Source organism: Echinops telfairi, unplaced genomic scaffold (assembly GCF_000313985.2).
Source record: "Echinops telfairi isolate 266 unplaced genomic scaffold, ASM31398v2 ScPeMD7_70;HRSCAF=299, whole genome shotgun sequence".
Lineage (NCBI taxonomy): Eukaryota > Metazoa > Chordata > Mammalia > Afrosoricida > Tenrecidae > Echinops > Echinops telfairi.
Window position 1 is genome coordinate 12901511 of NW_022103968.1, and position 18204 is coordinate 12919714.

The 18204-nt window shown below is 48.4% G+C and overlaps 1 protein-coding gene across 1 annotated transcript in view; it reads left to right on the top strand.

The window, feature by feature from the left end:
* HSPA12A (heat shock protein family A (Hsp70) member 12A) overlaps nucleotides 1-18204 on the top strand; it is a 163073-nt gene that overhangs the window by 7763 nt on the left and 137106 nt on the right. The window contains exon 2 of the mRNA XM_045291412.1: nucleotides 13124-13211. Within this exon, the coding sequence (XP_045147347.1) occupies nucleotides 13124-13211 (88 nt within the window). The remainder of the gene's footprint in view (nucleotides 1-13123; nucleotides 13212-18204) is intronic.

Sequence of the window (18204 nt, forward strand, 5' to 3'; positions counted from 1 at the left end):
TCATATTATTTGCTCAGCATCCAGACTGAAAAGCCTGGTGAAAGAACATAACCCTGATGTGTTCTTTCATGATGTTAAACCGTGTAGAATCCCTTGCCTCTTGGTCTCTACCCAGGCATCACATGAACACAATGAAGTGTTCTGGAATTCCTGTTCTGTGTTACCCAACGTTTGTTATGATCCACACAGTTGAATGCCTTTGCACAGTTGATAAAGCACAGGGAAGCGTCAGAGGATTTCATGCTTTAAACCAAAACCCAGCTGACACGAGTGGATATTAGTGTTATTGTTGACGGGTTCTGCATTTTGTTGGATCCCTTTTTCTTGGAATTGGCACACACATGGATCTCTTTCCGACACTTCATGAGATATGTGTCTTCCACACTTTAGGGGCGTAGATGAATAAGCACTTCCACCATTACACTCAGTTGTTGAAACACCACAAATGGACTTCTCTCACTTTCCGGAACCATCGTTTTCACCAATGCCTTTAGTGCCACTTGGATTTCTTCCTTCAGTGCCACGGGCTCTTGCTCATACGAGACCTCCTGAAATGATTGTACAGTCACTAATTCCTTTTGATCCACTGACTCTGGGTGCCTTTCTTCCTTCTTTTGGTGTGTTTGCATCATTCAATATTTTGCCAATAAAACCCCCCAGTATTGCACGTGAAGGCTTGGGTTTCGTTTTCTCCAGCTCTTTCCGCTTGAGAGATACGGAGTGTGTGTTTCCTTCGCGTGTTCTCTCAGGCTGCACTTCAACAGTTTACTCTGTCTTCTCGAGTTGCCCTTTGAAATCTTTTGTCCAACTCTTTTTTTTTTATCATCATTGCTCCCATTTGCTTAGGCTGCGCTACATTCAAGAGCAAATGCAGAGTCTTTTCTGATACCACTTTGGCCTTTTCTTTCTTTGTCATGACCTTTTGCTTTTTTCCATGTGTGATGTCACTGATGTCATCCTTCAATCTGTCTAGTCTGTGGTCATTCGTGTTAAGTGTGCTGATTCCATTTTTGAGATGACCTCTAAATCCTGGTGTGATAGATTTATTTAAGGCCATACTTTGGGTATAATGGACTTATTTTAATTTTTATTTAACTTCAACTTGAACTTGCATGTGAGCAATTGATGGTCTGATCCAGTCAGCCACTGCCCATGTTCTGACTGTTCTTGACCTTCTCCATCATCTCTTTCCACAGATACAGTCAATGCGGTTCCTGTGTGGTCCATCTGGCAGGGCTCACGTGTATAATTATTACTTAGGTTGTTAAAGAAAGGTATTTGAGCAGATTGTTGGTCTTACGAAATTCTATCGTGCAATCTCCAGAGTCATTTCTGGGTCCAAGGCCACTACTGATCCTTCTTTGTGTCCAGTTTTGCATTCCAGTCAATAGCATTAGTGCATCTTTGTTGGATGGTTGATCACTTTCAGTCTGCAGAAGTTGGTACAATCTTTATTTTCTTTGCCTTCAGTGATAGTAGTTAGTATATAAATTTGAATAATTGTTGTATTAACCGGTCCCCCTTGTAGAAGAATGACTATAATTCTGTATTAGCCTGTCATTGATGGCGGCGTACTTCAGGATAGTTCTTGACGTGTTGTTTTTGATGAATGTGACTTCTTTGATTTGTCGCTCCCAGTAAAGTCGACCATGTGATCGTCCAGTTTTCATCCATTTCAACTCACTAATCCAGCTCATTTTTGATGACCTCTGGTTTACCCAGACTCATTCTTTGTTCTTTCCATGTGCCGATTACTATGGATGTGTACCACGTTTCTTCTCGTTTTTCATTGTGCCAGAATTCACTTACAGCATATGAAGGTCCTGTCAGCCTCACGCCGTGCACATATCAGTGGCATAGCTTCCAGCATCACAGCAACACGCACGCCACCACAGTTCGACACACAGATGCACTGTGAACTCAGTATCCTTTAGGGGCCTTTCTCTCTATTGATGGAAAGGAAAAGAACATGCACGTGGCAAGCATTTCTTCATTGTCCGTGAGTGCTGGGTGGCGTCTGGTTTGTGGTTCCCTTGCACAGACGGAACCACAGGCTCCAGGCGATCTGAACTGGGCCTCCCCATCTTAGCTTTTTTCTATTTCATAGGTCTGTTTCAAGATAGAATTTTAGCACGTAGTAGTTAAGTCCAGCCTGCTAATTGAAGAACCGTTCCTGGAGTAAATTAACCTTTCCCCCCTCTCTTCAGTCTGCAATGGGAAAGGAGTGCCTGACACTTCCTACGCGAATGAGGCTAAGGAAAATGTATTTGTCCCATTTCCCGTCATCCTGTCCGAGACCTTTATTCAAATTGGGACTTACTCGCTCGGCCTTCTGTCTTCAGAAGTGATGATCCCGGTGTTATTTTGGGATTTCTATCAAGTGCTTGTTAACTCATCTTCCCTGCATATGACGTCTGTGTTGAGTATAATTTTCCACGGAGAATTAATGAATAGTACCACAGGTACCTTTAGCGAGAGAGTCAGAGACGCCAGCGACCGACGGAAATGTTGCCTTTTCCTCATCTAGAAAATGGGGGTAATGCTGCCCTTCCTCACCCAGTTGTTAGGCCTGAGAAATAGGATTTTCAAGCTAATTGCAAATACCAGTGGCTGTGAATTAAATGCTAGGCAATAAAGTGGGATTGATTTCATTAAAAGAAGGAACCTTTGGGGTTTGTAGTGTGATATTTCTCTCCAGATGTATCTGACAGGAGCCAGTACCATGCGGGGGAGGGGGGCTAATAGCAAAGCCACCACAGAAACCACGGCAGCAATGCCCATGGATTGATCCCGTTTACGTGCACGTGCACGAGGCTTTTACCCATTGAGTCTGCAAAGCAGCCACCAAAGGTCAGCGACTGACCCAGGTGACACAGCTCATCCACAGTGGAGACAGCAGTGGGATCCAGGTCTGGCTGCTCCTAATGCCCATTTGTGTCCTGGTGCACCCCCCTGCCCACACTGCCTCTCCCAGAAAACATTCCCTGCGAATCTGCTGTATTAAGTCAGCCATTGCTAGACTCTTGCTTTCTCGCTCTGGAGGGGCCAGCTGAGTTGCTCATATTGAGGACTTGGGGGCAAGAGTGGCTGAGCCATTGGCTGGGAAACCAAAGGCTCTGGAGGTTGAAGCCCTCTAACCTCTCCCAGGAGAAAGATTACGAAAGACAGAAAGGTAGTCGCCTGTCTTTCGTAAGAATAGCAGGCGTGGAAATCCTCCTGTGAGGTGGTGGAAATCCTCCTGTGAGGTGGTTCCACTCTGTCCTACAAGATCACTCTGAATAGGGAACAAGGATTCCATGGCAGCATGTTTGGTTTGGTGTTAATCACCTGGCCTCAAGTTCTCAGCCCGGCCTATATACCTTAGAATCACTTGGGGATTCTACTAGATCCTACTAGCATCTAAATGCCATTAGACTGTAAGGCCCACGAAGAGAGTTGTTATTTATTTTATGCCCTGATGACATAATGGTTATGTGTGGGGATGCAATCTACAAGGTCAGCAGTTCAAAACCACCAGCCGCTCCAAGGGATAAATACTGAGTTTTCCACTCTTGTAAATGGTTACAACCTTGGAAATTCACAGGGACAGTTCTACCCTGTCCTATAGGTCACTTTGACTCAACATTGACCCCATTGGAATGAGTTCAGTTTGATTTTTTTTCTCCCCACATTGTTGAATATTAGTATACTTGGGTCCTACCCCAGACCTATGAAGTCAGAATCTCCATGGGTAGGACTCAAACAGAGGTTATTATTTTTTTAATATATGTGATGATAAGATATAGCTAATGTTGAAGAACCTCTTGGCATAGTGATTACACATTGGGTTATTAACTGAAAGATCAGCAATTCGATACCCCAGCCACCCCATGGGAGAAAGAAGGGGCTTTCTACCACCATAAAGAGTTACAATCTCAGACAACCACAGGGGCGGTTCTATAGGGCCCTATAGGGTCACCGTGATTCAGAATGGACTCTGTGACAGTGATGAGCTAATGTGGAGAAGCACAGCAGTAAACGTTTTCTGCACAGGTCAGATCCGAAGACGAATAGCCAAGGCTTCCTCCAGTGCAGGAATGGTCTGATCATGCGTGTAGCCAAGAAGGCCGAGAAACACTGAGGGCTGGCATCTGACTACGTGCCTTGAAGTCCTGCTTCTGCTGGCTCCCGGCTTTGTGACCTTGTACAAGTTACTTAAGTTCTCTGAACCCATTTCCCCATCTCCTAATGTTTACCATTGTGTAGGATTGCTGTGAGATTTAAGTTAAAAAATCTACATGTGTTTCTTGCCGTAGTGCCTGGCATATAGTAAGTGATGTCCTTATTACCAAAGAGATTAGGAACAAGGCAAATATAGCAATTTGAGCCACGTGGCAGTATTTGCCCAAGAATCTTGGATTTAGTTGTGCACAGGAACTCAGATTGAATTGAGATACGGAAGGGAAGTCCTCTTTGAAACACAGGGTTAGTGACCTTTGGAGGTCACTAAACCACCCACTCTATTATTACTTTTATTTTAACCGCGAACACTGGTGCTGCGCTAGAAAGTTGACGTGTTCTTTCTCTCTCGCTTCCCAAATAAAGCAGAATACCCTGGCCCTAATGTGAGAGTTCAGAGCTGGCATCTTGTCAAAGCCTGTTTTGGATGCAGCTTTGTGGTCATGTGTTCAAAGACCTTTGACACCAGAGACCAGAAGATACTGTCGGAGCCGTTGGGGCTGGCAGTTTAATTGGTATTTTTCAGAGTATGGACGCACGATATATAGGCAGAATGGAAGCAGGGCAATTAGCCAGCAAATTCAGACAGCAAGGAGGAAAGGAACAAAACCAGGCCAAAAAACTCATCACGAAAGCTGTTTTGCCCTGTTTTAAGTGGATAATTTCTTACCTTTCCAGAAGTAGATACAATTTAAGGGTATTCTTGTGACATAATTACTGGGCTAAGAAAGCAAAACGAATACATATACAATATCCTACAAGAGCCAGATTTGGAAATTTGTACCTTCCTTACTCTAAAAGTAGCAAAAAATAAATACAACCACGGGCCGTTCTTGTGTGTGAAGAGCCTGCCCAACAGCTCTCCCCATCGGGGGCAGCAAATAAGGAAGAGAGGAAGACCCAGGGAGAAGGACCTGACGGCTGAATTGTTCTCTGTGTCGCTGTGGCACCTACTGATTCCGTTTCTTTCCTGGCCCTGAAGGTCTGTGCCGACCTATTTTGTTGTTGCGCTTGAATGAGGGTTAAGAACTTGTTTGATTTTTTTTTTTTTTGCAATTAAATTTAAGAACCTGATTGAAGGGGATTTACACTTCCCTGAAAATGCACTTTAAGTAATCTGCTTAAGAGGAATTACCTGTTTCTTATTAGCAAAACCAAAAGACTCGGGTGAGATGCCTGTGTAACGAATGGCTTCTGCAGGTCTGGTCAGGAGTCTCAGGGCTGTGATAAACCTTCGGAAAATGATGTAGGGCATTCCTAAAATGTGTTGGTCGAAATGCAGGATTTGGCTCTTCACATTTACGTTTGGCTACTTGTGGGGTTTTTGTTGGTTTTGTTTTTTCATTTTCGTTTGTGGGGAAGGGTGCTGTTTCTTTTTCTACTCCAAATTGCCTTTTTACACATGCTACCTAGTCTGCCTTGTGAAAGAGTCTGAGAATTCCAGCTCACGGGGGATTCAAAACACAACCACGACAATGCTAGTCACAGAAGCAGAAGCCGGATGCTTCTGGGAGGATTGCACGCGGAGGGAGTGAATTCCCAGGACTTGCTAGCAGAGAAGATCATTTTTCGGGGGGCCAATTCCTCAATGTTGATTCGATTGAACTGTGTTCTCGTACATGACAATTATATAGAAATTCTTATCGTGCGAGCCCTACATACATCCAAAAAGCAAACGGGGATGAATTTTTAACGTCAGTATACATTGCTACATTTCCCTTTAAAGTTGAAACAAATGCACAGCACTGTGTCATATGCTAACAAGAGATCCTGTGTAGTAGAGCCTGTTTTTAGTTTAAAAAAATATACCTGTCGGACAGTGTAAGATATGACAAAAATAATAATAACTCATAAATTATCAAAGATTCATGAGGCAGGGAGGGAGGGGAAAAGTGAGGAGCTGATACCAAGGGCTCAAGCAGAAAGCAAATGTTTAGGGAATGATGATGGCAACAAATGTACACGTGTGCTTGACACAATGGATGGATGTATGGTTTGTGATGAGTTGTATGAGCCCCCAATAAAATGATAAAAAAATATACGATTACTGCATTTTGTCATCACGTTGTTTGTATATTATAGAAAAGCAATAATGTTCAAGACCCGCTTCTCAGCAAAATAATGTTTGCGCTAATACTTGAAGGGGAAAAGTAGTGTGGTTGAAAGGCAGAAATATTTTTGCTAAGCTGGAAATGCTCCCAGTATTTATGAGTCTGTGGCTCGAGCCCTCATCAGCCCGCGGATGTGTTCAGCGCTGTCCTCTGGCCACCCAGAGGACTGGAAAAGTGGGGGGATTTGAGCACAGTGTATCCGACAGGAATAAAGAGTCGGTGCGTTAGGGTGACTGTGTGTGAGTGTGCATTTTCTTGAACTAAATAACTGAGGCACAAATGAGGTTTGGCCCAGAAGTGTAAGGCCCCTGGCCTGGTCCCCGTTTCTGCGCATGTGAACGGGCAGCATCAGGACAGCAGGCTCTGCTCTTCTTTCCCCGCCCTTCCTGGGGTTAGCAGAGGTCCCCGGAGGAGCTGTGCTTGCTCTGACAGCAATGACGAGGTGGGAGAGTGCTGTGAAAATCCGAGTCGATTGATGAACAGCTGATCGGTTTTACACAGCCCTCAGCTGGCCGAGTCATCACCCTTCTCAAAGTCCCCGGCCAAATATTTGCACCTCTGGCCCTTCCTAAGATTTCCTGTGAATCTGAAAAACTCGCCAGGCAGGGGATGGCCCAGAAAGGGGCTGCCTGAATTCACCGTAGGCACCTGTACCTTCTAAAGATTGCAAGCTTCCTGTTCACATCGGCTTCCCTTCTGATGTCGTCTTCTTCTGGGCCAGCATTCTCCGGGGTTTTAAGAAGAGGGCATCTGACCTGAATTTTGGTTGCCTAAATTCCAAGTGCTGTCTTTTCCTGGTAGGCTAGCTAGCGGGACATCCAAGAAAAAGAAAAGTTACTGAGCTGATTCTCAGAACACGAAACCAGACCCTGTGTGTCTTAGAGTAAGAACAAAGGGTCCTGCCAAAGGCTTCATTTTAGAGAATGGGGTTTGAGGTAAAACGCGTTTCTGTCCATTTAGAACCGTTAGAATGAAGAGTGGCCTACATATCATCCTTTATTAATATGCTGAAAATATAGCCATTTGGAATTCTTAATTACAAGACCCTTGCCTGAAAAATACTATGTTCAGTGAGTGATTTCTGCTACCATTCCCCCCCCCACCAAGAAAAACCCCTTTATTTCTTACAAGCCTTTTGTTGGGAAATTAGTTTTCTCCCTGAAGGTAATTCTGAGTCTCCAAAAGCAGAAATCGCAACCAAAATGAAGAATTAAAAATTATAAAATATTTTCTCATTTTGATTTACAGTGACAGTCTCTAAACACCATTTGTTAGAGAAGAATAAAAAGAATCACCCTTTTCTTTAAAAAAAAAAAATAACCGGGTTGACTCTAAGTCACTTAGGGGCATGCCTTGAACTTTCCTCCTCTTTCCAAGCTCTCGTATTAAGAAAAAAGCACTTTCCTTCTGCACAAAACCAGACCCCGGATGGTGCATCAGAGCCTGTCGTCTGCACGGGCGCACCCGTTAGGCATCAGGCTCGGCATTCAAGTCACGAGCTACAGAGATGGCTACATTTCCGAGAGACCCTCCTTGCTCCCCAGATTTAGATTTGGGGATTATACAGTTCTGTCCACCCCATTGCATCTGGTTTGGACAACCTATGTCGGCAAAGCTTCAGGTTGGCTATGAAAGGCATCTGTACCCTGTCCTTTGGAAGGACCCGTCCCACCGGCGGTGTTGATTTCTAAAGTGTGCCTGTTTCAGTGGAGAATGTCAAACCCAGCCGTGATGCTGGGAGGAGGTGACTGGAGGGAAGGGGCTGTGAGGCGGCATCAGACAGACAGGAGCACGGAATGCCGGAAAAATGCTTCTGGCTGCCTTGTGTGTTCTGATGCCTGAGAGAAAAGAAACTTGGCAGTATATAATTCTAAGGAAACGGAAGGGAACGAAAAAAGTAGAGCAGAGCTCTCCAAGGTTGCGATTGAATGTGTATGTGTGTGAAGCCTGTGTGTGATCCTAGTTTCTGTCTGATTTTGTACACACCACCCCCCATATGTCGCTGAAAATTTCAGTTCACTTACAACCATCCCGGGCATTCTGCAGAGCCACAGGGAAATCCATTTCTTCCCTTAGCCAATGTGCCCCCGCCCCAATTCAGGAGTTATCTATGAAGCAAAGTTCAGGCGGTTTATCTCGTGCATAAAAAGGGTTTTTCAGAAGAATGCTAACCTTGCTGTGCATTCATGCCCAGCAGATGAGCTGTGTGCTGGTAATCAAAGCCAACACGTGAATTCCCAAAGTGAATCAAGTGCTCGATGGATGTGTGTGTGACTTTCGCTGTGTGCGAGAGCAGATGAACAAACGGGGGCTCTGAAGAAGCTGCCAGCTAAGCCTGGGGTGTCGTTCTCATCACCCCCCCTCATGTGTTCTAACAATGTAGATGCGCGGTGCCTCGCTTTTAAAATGCTCTTGTTTCTGAAAAACACAGAAGCAAACAAAAAAATCCCACGCCCACCACCATCCTTACAAACTGCATTTAAAATCAAGTCCAAATAAACGTTCACCAGAGGTCAATGTATCCTTTGCAGAGCCAGGCATTTTAAAATCGGCTGTGACGATCCACACGGGGAGGCCTGTGTGGGCCTGATTTTTGTCTCTGAACTTTGGAATTCTTTCAGACCCCGGGTGTCCTGTAGACTAAGTCAAAGAGGAACCACCCAAGTACAACTAGTCCAATGGTTGCCGGCAGATTCCACGTTCGCTCCACTGACCCTGTGCTGCCTCTGCTCCTTTCTCTTCAGACCTTCCCCCCTCCCTGCTTCCCAACCCTGGAGGTAGTAGCAAGGTGGTGTTGAAGTAGTGCCTGCTTGAACTCACTGTGGGAGTCCCTGCTGCTGGCTCATGTGACCTGAAGGCCAGGGCTCCCCAAAGTCCCCATCCATGAAGGGACCTTTCCTTTGCTTTTCTTGTGTGCTGCTGCCTCCTGTTCTGTTCTTGGAGAGGGGAGCCTGTTTCCAGATGGGAAAATCCAGGCCCTCCCATGTTTGCCTGCAGGGTCACCCCTCACATTTACTCTGCCTTACCCACCTACCCCAACACAGCACAGCTAGAAAGGACCCCCAAAGGCATTTACCTCTCACCTGTCTGTGTCTCACGACCGGGGCCCTCTGTCTGTGTTTTTTGATGAGGGAATGTTAGAGTCACAGAGAACTCTGGCATCATCTATATGTTCCATGTCCTCATTAAAAAACAAAAACAAAAAAACAAGTCCTTAAAACTCCTCTTAAAAGCAGATAAGGAAAACTATTTATAAATAGGAGAAAATAGTTAAAGGCCAACAACATCATTCTTCTTATCCAAGGCTCTGTTTGTTTAATGTATTTGTTTCCAGGAATCCCCACCCCCTTTCTTTTTCACTAGATAGGTAGATAAACTTAAAAAGAGCTTTTATGTGCAAAATACACTTGTGGAGTGTATGTAAGTGCCCTAAATGAACTTTTGTGTACATTATTACTACATTAAAATATTTTTTAACCAAAAGGCTGAAATCCTAAATGCCAAGGGTATCTATTTGTGTGTGTGTGTGTGTGTGTGTGTGCATGCGTGCGCGTATTTGTGTGTACAGCCTCTCAGAGGGTTCAGACCTAAAAAGTCCTATGGCTTTCTGCAGAGGTATAATTTTAAGCGGCCTTTTAAAACTCAGCTCTCAACACTCTTGTTTGTCAGCGGGAAGATGTTTCTGCCCTTTAAAAAAATAATGATAATAAAAGGACTCTCACAGTCAACCTATTTAACTGCACTTGCTCCTCCCACTTTGGCAAATACCCAGGGCTCATCCCAGCCCAGAGTGATTCACCTGGAGCTTTGTTCCCAAATCAGTACAGAGGCAGCATTCCAGGTCAGCAACTGGTACTCCCCACCCATTAAATCCGAAGACATTCTCTCTTGTCCCCAGCTTGAATTTAGGCCTTCACCTGCCAGAGGAAAAAGAAACCAGCCGGAGCAGCTGTTTATTTCAGTAGTAGGTTTCATGCCTAAGATAAAGGGGTCCCCAGCCCCTTCCTCCCACCCCCAGGTGAATTCCCTGCCCCACACGGCCTGGAAGTGCATCTTGAATCAAGCTGTTGATGAAAACTCTAAAAAGTATGTGGACCACCTTCCCAGAAATGTGTCGCTGCCGCCGCCAAGTGTCAGGTCTGGGAAATGCACAAGCCGTAGTTCAGCGTGTCAGCTCCTCTCGCTGCAGCGGCCCCTGAGGGATGTCTTCCGGCCAGAGAGAAAGGAAGACCCCAAGCACCACCAAACCACCACCGACCGTTGGCCCCTGGGGTGCCCCCCTGAATTCACATCTGCTGAGAAAGAGTGGCTCAGGTGACATGCGGAAACTTCCCTGCTTTCTCTGAAAGTGGGTGATTGTGGGTGCTGTAGGCTGTACGCGTGGTTGGCTTGTTTGGGTTTATCAGCTTCTCACCAACCCTAATCACCACAGTAGCCACAACGGCATGGCATGCTAACCCACACCCCGCTATACCACAGGAGAGGACATTTCTCCTTCCCAATCTCTCCCCCCCCAAAAAACGCACACACTTCTCTCGGGGCACACACAAGTGCCTGGGGCTATGTGCAAAGACAGTTCTTCTTGAACGGGGCTAAGAGCTTTTCAATTGCCCTGACATTTTCAGCCAGGGAAGCGGGAGTTGTTGCGGAGCAATGTTTTACAGGCAATTACTTTATATGATCAATGGAGCAATTCCCCCTCCAGAAAGGAACCAAGGCGATCAAGTTAAATCATTAAAGAGAGAAAGAGGGAGCTGGAGAAAGGATTCATCTCATTAGCAGGTGCCGGGGCTGCACACAATGTCACTGGCCCTTTAAGACAATGCCTGGCCCCCCAGCTCCTGCCACCCCCTCTCCCCGTAGCTGTTGACAGGTCTAAACCTCCCGAGCAGCCCATTGTGGCCGCAGTAGGAGGCACCTGCAGAAAATGTGCCAAAACCAGGCAGGGAGCAAGAGCTTTTCAATAAGCCACGCAGCTGGAGAGGAGAGGCGACGCTAAACAACCTGACTTGCAGAGCCATGTGATGGGAATAGGGGTCAAAGCCAGACCCCTCCGGTCGGCTTTCTGAACACCGTTCCGTTCAATTTGCTGACATCTTCTGGCCAGCTTTTCTCCATTTGCTTAATATGCTGAGGTATTTAGCTTAAAAGCACTAAATATTCCATCACCACAAGCGGGTCTCTCCCTTTCCCATTTACTGTTATTAAGGGCGGTGCCCAGTATTTCCTGCCTCTCCCTTTCCCTTTCTGCCCCAAGCAGAGATTGTTCTCTTTGGCTCCTCTCAGCACCCTCACCAGCTACAGGCATCTCCCAGCAACCAGCCTCGGCCGCGGCCGTTTGGTTTTCACACAGCATCTTTTAATTCTAGGACAAATGAAGCTCCCCACATTTAGGGCACCCACCACTTTCTCCCCGCCCAAGTCCTCACTGCGCGCATCTGCAAAGCCGTGCCATGTTTCAGCTCGCTGAGCACTTATGGTGCGCCTACTGAGTACCACCCCTGTTCTGGGCACTTCCAGAAATCCAGAGACGAAGAAGACGTGCTTCCCCTGAAGTTTGGTCTGGCTCTGCAGTAGGCTAAACTGCTAAACCCGAGTGTCAGGGTTCTGCCAGGGAAAGTCAAAAGGCATTACTGCAAAAGCCATTGGACTTTAGAACCCTCCCTTAAACAGAAGCATCCAAACATTAGGCGAACGTTTCTCAGCATCTGGGTCGATGCTGATCAGAAGTCAGTGTTTCCGTCTCTCTCACCCTGCCCCCCCAAAGAATACTCAGCTCTCTGATTTACACCCCATCAAAACGGCACTTAGGGCATCCTCGAAGGACTCCAATCCTTTGGTGTGTTCTAGGAATTGGGGGAACCGAAATAAATCTGAAAGGGCAAGGACAGGGCTGTTGGGTGGATGGGGTAAGGTTTCTCTGTGAAATTCTGAGACACCCTTGCTTGCTGCCTTACAGGACGACCTTGCTGTGTTGTGATGGAAAAACAAACAAAAAACGAGAACCAAACATTCCACGGCACAATTCTCCTGGCCCTGTTCCCACAAATGCCGTTTTCATTGTTCTTAAAACTTCTTCCTAATGAGCCCCCATGATCATCCTGCTTTTGTTTTGAATGAGACGAAGACCAGTGTATGACTGAGAGACGTCTGCAGCCACGCACTGGCCACGGAGGTGCCTGTGGACATTTTGTTTGCAGTATGCCCATGCATGTTTGAACTAGAACCTTAGTAGCAATACTTCTTGACTTGCTCTGGTATATATGTTTCAACCATACCTTTCGAGGGACTTGTTTGCCACCCTTGCACTTTTAGATGCCTGCAGTCCTTTTGATAGTGGCAGGGGCCAGGGAGCAGGGCAGGACCCACAGTGTGCTAATGGGTCCAGTATGCTTTGAGAAACAAAGAAAACCGAGTCTCCACGTTCCCTCCCCAAGACCCTGTGACAGATGAGAACATGGCCTCGCAGTTCAGTTTGGGCAGCAAGCTCCTCCCGTAGATACACGTTGCCCAGTGGGTCTCCATCAACGTTGCTTTCACTTGGAGTGGTAAGACATTATCTTTGTCTTGCAGACAAAAGCTTCTGAGACTCAGGCCCAGGCCCCTTGCCAAAGGCCATCCACAAGTAGGCAGGAAGTGTACATATGGCCTGCCAGGTACCCGGTTCCTCCGTTGCCCACCGAAACCTTTGCTCTCTTTCACCCCATGCTGCTTCTCACAACTATCCTCCCCCACCACCATGGAGACAGACCAAGTGGTACCCACAGTGAGACCCTTTGTTTTCCCCCCCGCAGATGGAGAGTGTCGGCATGTACAGCTTCTGTGGATGCAAAGCCAAGAGCAAACTGAAGTGTGAGTCAAGGTGGGAAATAACCGCTGCAGGTAGGACTCCAAGCGGCACCTGAACCAGCCACCTGTGTTCACGGGCAGTCTGGGAGACACTCCCCACTCCCCACTCCCCGAGGGCCAGGCAAGCACACACGAGGCACTAAATGGCTGCCCATTCCCAATGGCCACGAGTGACTCACAAGGGCATCCTTGAGTTAAGGTTCCCACCTGCCCCATGCCTGGAAAGCCCTTGCTGCCCACCCAGGCTGCCAGGCTGGTTCAGGGGGCGGGGAGGTGGGGGTGGGGGTGTGCCACTCGGGTGGCCCTGGGAGCTGGGCCCCACAGAGGCAGGGAGAGCTGTTCCCGGCTCTGCTGAGCTTGTTTGCACCTTCCTCCGTCTCCCCTCCCAGAGGGCCGGCCTCTTCCTCCATCTTTCTCAGCCCCTCCCTCCAATTTCAGTGAAAACAAGTGGACTATTCATGTTAAAAGAGAAAGAGTGAGCCTGGGGGCAGGAGTACAACGGACTGGGGTGGGGGTAGAGGTGGGGTGGGAGTGGTTAGGGGGGGTGGGAGAGAGATACCACCGACAAACTCCATTGAAAGCCACTGGCTGTTCATTTACATTCACACTTTTAAAAATGTTAACTAATGATGTTAAATGATTTGCCAAAGGTCCTGGCAGGTCAGTTGTAGAAGTGTCATTTCTGCCTAATTAGGGCTCTTGTGGCTGCCCGGGGCCTCCCAGTGCAACTGGTGACAAGCGGAGAGCTGACAGCTTCAATCGGTGCCAACAGGAAGGCTGGGCGCTTCGTGTTTTCCAACTCGGCCAGGTGTTTGCTGAATGGGGGAGGGGGCTCGCTGGGCTGGGAGCCCTCCGAGGGGCCTTTCTCCCCAAGCCCCTCCCCTTCGCCTGGCCACTCTTGTGTCAAGGTCAAGAATGAGCTTTGCTAAATCAGCAGTTGGGGTTATCTCTGGGAGGTCATTAGCAATCGCTGGACCAGACTCCAGATGCTGGGCATTGCCCCCACCAGCCTCTCTAAAAATCAAGGAGTGGGAAAAGAAAGGAAATAAGGAAATGTTTTAGGGATAGAACAATAGGAGGGGACACATACACACACACACACACACACACACACACACATCTGCACAGCCTTCAAAGTATCAGACTTCTAAAGACATCCATCCTAATAAAACTGGTGAGAAACCAGCCGAAAGCATCCTAATCAAGGCTTGACTATTATTTTTCAGAAGTGAAAACAGTGATGGAAAGGAATTCTGTCCTGTCCAAGTGGATAGTTCCTGCCCCTGGGAAATGCTCAAATGCTTCGTGGTTTGGCTTAATTACTCGGGAGAAAAAGGATGGGCTGAGAAATAGGGAGCGAGTGATAGACCCTGCCCCCTGTCCCAGCCCGCTTTGGGGGTTCCCCCCATGCTCTTCAAGAATCTTTCAGGCGGCTGTCGAGCACACGCCAAGTCGCAACACCGCTATGACTATTAGATGCACACATGACAGTCCAGGCTGGAATGAATAGACCATGAGGTTTTCCCACAAGCTTTCTGGGGCCCCCTTGTATAGATCGAATCAGGAAGTGGATTCCCACCTGCTCAGAGACTGGAAGGGTCGGGCGTGTGTCCACATAGACATACACACCTACCAGGGTAAGTCAAAAAGTATTGCTTCTGGTGATTCCGGTTCCTACACACATGGATTTATTCCAGGAGAAGCATGTCGAAGCATGTCTCTGTTGTCGGCACCGTGCTGCCAAGGATGATCAGCCGGGCCACTTCAATTATAGGCAGAGAGGTCCGCTCAGGAGGTTATGGTATCGATATCTCTCAAGATGCGCACAAGACAATCCCAGGGCTTTTGGTGTTAACTTCTTTTGAATTAGGGGAAGGTTGGGGAGCAGGTCGTGGGCTGGACATGCAACAGTTCATATAAGTTTTGTTTCTAACGTCCCCATTGTAGTCCCCTCAGGGCACCCATCTCTTACCCCACCTCCACCCTGGGTGTCCTGTTTCCATCCCTCCCCCTTTCCTAACCCACGGGACTCGGTCTTGATTCAGATTCTATCACAGGGCTGAGTTTGTTCCACAATTTTATTTTCTCTCACCGTTCCCAGGTCCTTCTAACGTGAGCCATTTCAGAGGCCCCCGGGGGCTTATTCCCAATAAGTTTGAAGGAAATGGAAACTGCATTGCTGAGAAAAGGACAGGAAAGTTGCCCCAAGGCAGGGGGGTCTGAGTCTCCCCATCACCTGCTCCTTCTTTGAGGGTGACAAGGGCTATCCTAGGGGAATTTCATTGGGAAACCTTACCCCATCCACCCTACAACCCTGATCTTGTCCTTCGAGACTTCTTTTTGTTCCTGAATTAACAAAACCACCAAAAAGGATTGGGGTTCCTTGTTTTGAAGTGGTGTAGATCAGAGACTGTCCAAATCGGTGGGGAGGGGGAGTGTTGGAGTGAAACACCACCTTCAGGAGTATATCGACCTCAATGGAGGACATGTTGAGAAATAGTGACTTCACATTTCACATTTAGATATTTGTTAAAAGAAAAGTTCCTATGATTTTACAGCAATATTTATTTTATTTACCCCCATCTGTTATGCTTGCCACCCCAATCCACCCTGTTTCTTTCTTTATAAAAAACTTAAACAAAGGAGCCCTAGTGGCATAGTGGTCATGGGTTTTGCTGCACTTTGCAAAGTCAGCGGTTCAAAACCACCAACCGTTCCTCAGGAAAAAGATGGGGATTTCTACTCCCGTGAAGAGGTACAATCTGAGAGCCTCACAGGGGCAGCTCCACCCTGTCCTCTACAGTCACGACGGGTCAGCATCGACCCGAAGGCAGTGATTTTGTCGGTTGATTAACACAGACAAGTACAGGCTGTAGGCACTGCACCACAAACAGGCAGTCCCGAGAGCAACGTTGGGCCAGAACTTGGATCTGCTCTCCCTGCAAAAGGAGTCTTGAAGGCAGGGTGGGTTTTGCGCTGTGCTGCTAACTGCTAGGTCAGCAGTTCAAACCCACCAGTCTCTCTGAGGGAGAAAGATGAGGTTATCTTCCTCCCTGCAGATTTGCAGCCCCAGAAGCCCCAGGGAGCAGTTTCACTTGGGCCCGCAGGGTCACTGTGAGTCAGAGCTGACTGGATGCTGGCAGTTGGTGGGTTGGTGCTGACCTGGGCCGCGGGAACCAGGACCCATCCCAGAACCATTGCGCACACATAGAATGCTCACACCCAGCTCCGCAGCTACATGTTGGGATTAACACACAGGCATCCGGAGCAGCACACGCTCAGTCGGAGGAGGGCAGAGTGACCTGGACAAATGCACAATTTGCTTTCTGAACATCCAAGACCCAATTCCCAGGTCACAGCTCAGGGCAGCTGAAGGTGGTGTTTCCAGCTTCCCTCCTCACCCGAGGGCTGCGTTCCTGGCCGGCTCCTCTGTTGTCTGTGTCACATGGGACCGTGGAAATCATAGCACCCCTCTCTCCAAGACGGGGCACCACTGCCGCTGCAGGCTTCTGAGACTGGAGCTCTTTATGGGAGTTGAAATCTCGGCTTTCTCCAGGGGAGCAGCTGGCGGTTTTGAACCACATACTCGGTGTATATTTGAGGAGAGAGAACTGCTGATGAACTGGAACTCAGACGTGGTGAATGATGAGTGAACAGATGCCCTGCCAGTAGTGTTGGGTTGGCCAGGGATCTGTCAGCACGAGAGACGAGCTCACCTTCCCAGAAGTAACCCCTCCTGAGAGAAGTCCTGGTGGTGGAGTGGGCTCCGGATCGAGCTGCTGTCCGCCCCGTCTCCGGGAGAAGGATGAGGCTGACTGCTCCAGTAAAGATGTAAGGTCATGGAAGCCCGAAGGGACAGTTCTACTCCGACGTGTAGGGTCACAATGAGCCTGAGTGGACTCGATGGCATTGGGTTTGAGGGGTTTTGCTTTTTCTTTTGTGTAGCTAAGGCCAGGATGAGTCTGGGCAGTGCAGTGGTTAAGCGTACAGCTGCTAAGTGGACTGGGGGTGGTCAGAGCCCCCAGCTGCCCCACCGGAGAAAGGCGTGGCCGTCTGCGTAAAACTGGCCAGTGAGGCTGTGTGCCAGGGCAGTCCGATTCCACCCATAGAACTAGAAGGGGCACAGAGCAGTCCTCAGACTTCAGTATTTGCTGGAGCAGATCACCAGGTCCCCATCGAGCCTGGAAGCACTGGTGGGGTCCAACTAGTGAGCTCCTGGTTAGTAGCTAAGCCAGTCACCAAACCCGACTAGCAGTCCTCTCTGGTCCTCTGGGGTCACTATGAGTCAAAGATGGACTCGGCGACCATGGTTTGGATGAGAAAGGTCCTTTGGAGTGCTTCATGTTGTCCTTGTCCCTTGATTTGTCCCTCTTCTTAGTCACGTGCTGACTAGGGCTGAGGCAGGGACACTAGGTCAGCACTTGACCATTTCTGCTTGCTTCTCCGCTCGGGGAGCTCCAGCGGGGGTGGGTTCTACAGCTCCGGCCCCTGCAGGACTGGCATGAGGCAGGGGCTCCGAAAGCGTGGTGGCAGCAGTGGCAGCAGAGGCGGTGAGCCCGGCGCCGGCAGTGTTGGTGGCACCTGCGTGGTGGCGGTGGCACCAGTACTGGCGGTGGCGGTGGCACCAGCACTGGCAGCACCTGTTCGACAGGAGGTGGCTCGGCACCTGTGGAGCAGACTCAGCAACAACGCAGCAAGCGTGGGCGTCTCTGGGCAGCGCCCCCACCACACACCCACACACAGGCTCTGGGGTGACAGAAGCCTGGTCAACAGTGGGCAGCAGAGAGCCGCATCCAATGCGAAGCATTGAAGCTGTCCTCTAGGAAGAGACCCCAGCAGCTGGTGGAAGAGGGAGTCAAGAAAGTCTCCATAGCCTATGAACACGGTCCCATTTCTGGCTTTGAAAGAGAGTCATCCAGGGAGACAGGGGCAATGTAGCTTGAGTGTGTTTGCTAGATAAGAACCAACCTTCCAGCTTGGTCTTCCTTAGCGTGGGATATGAGCGCCCATCCATCCATCCATCCCT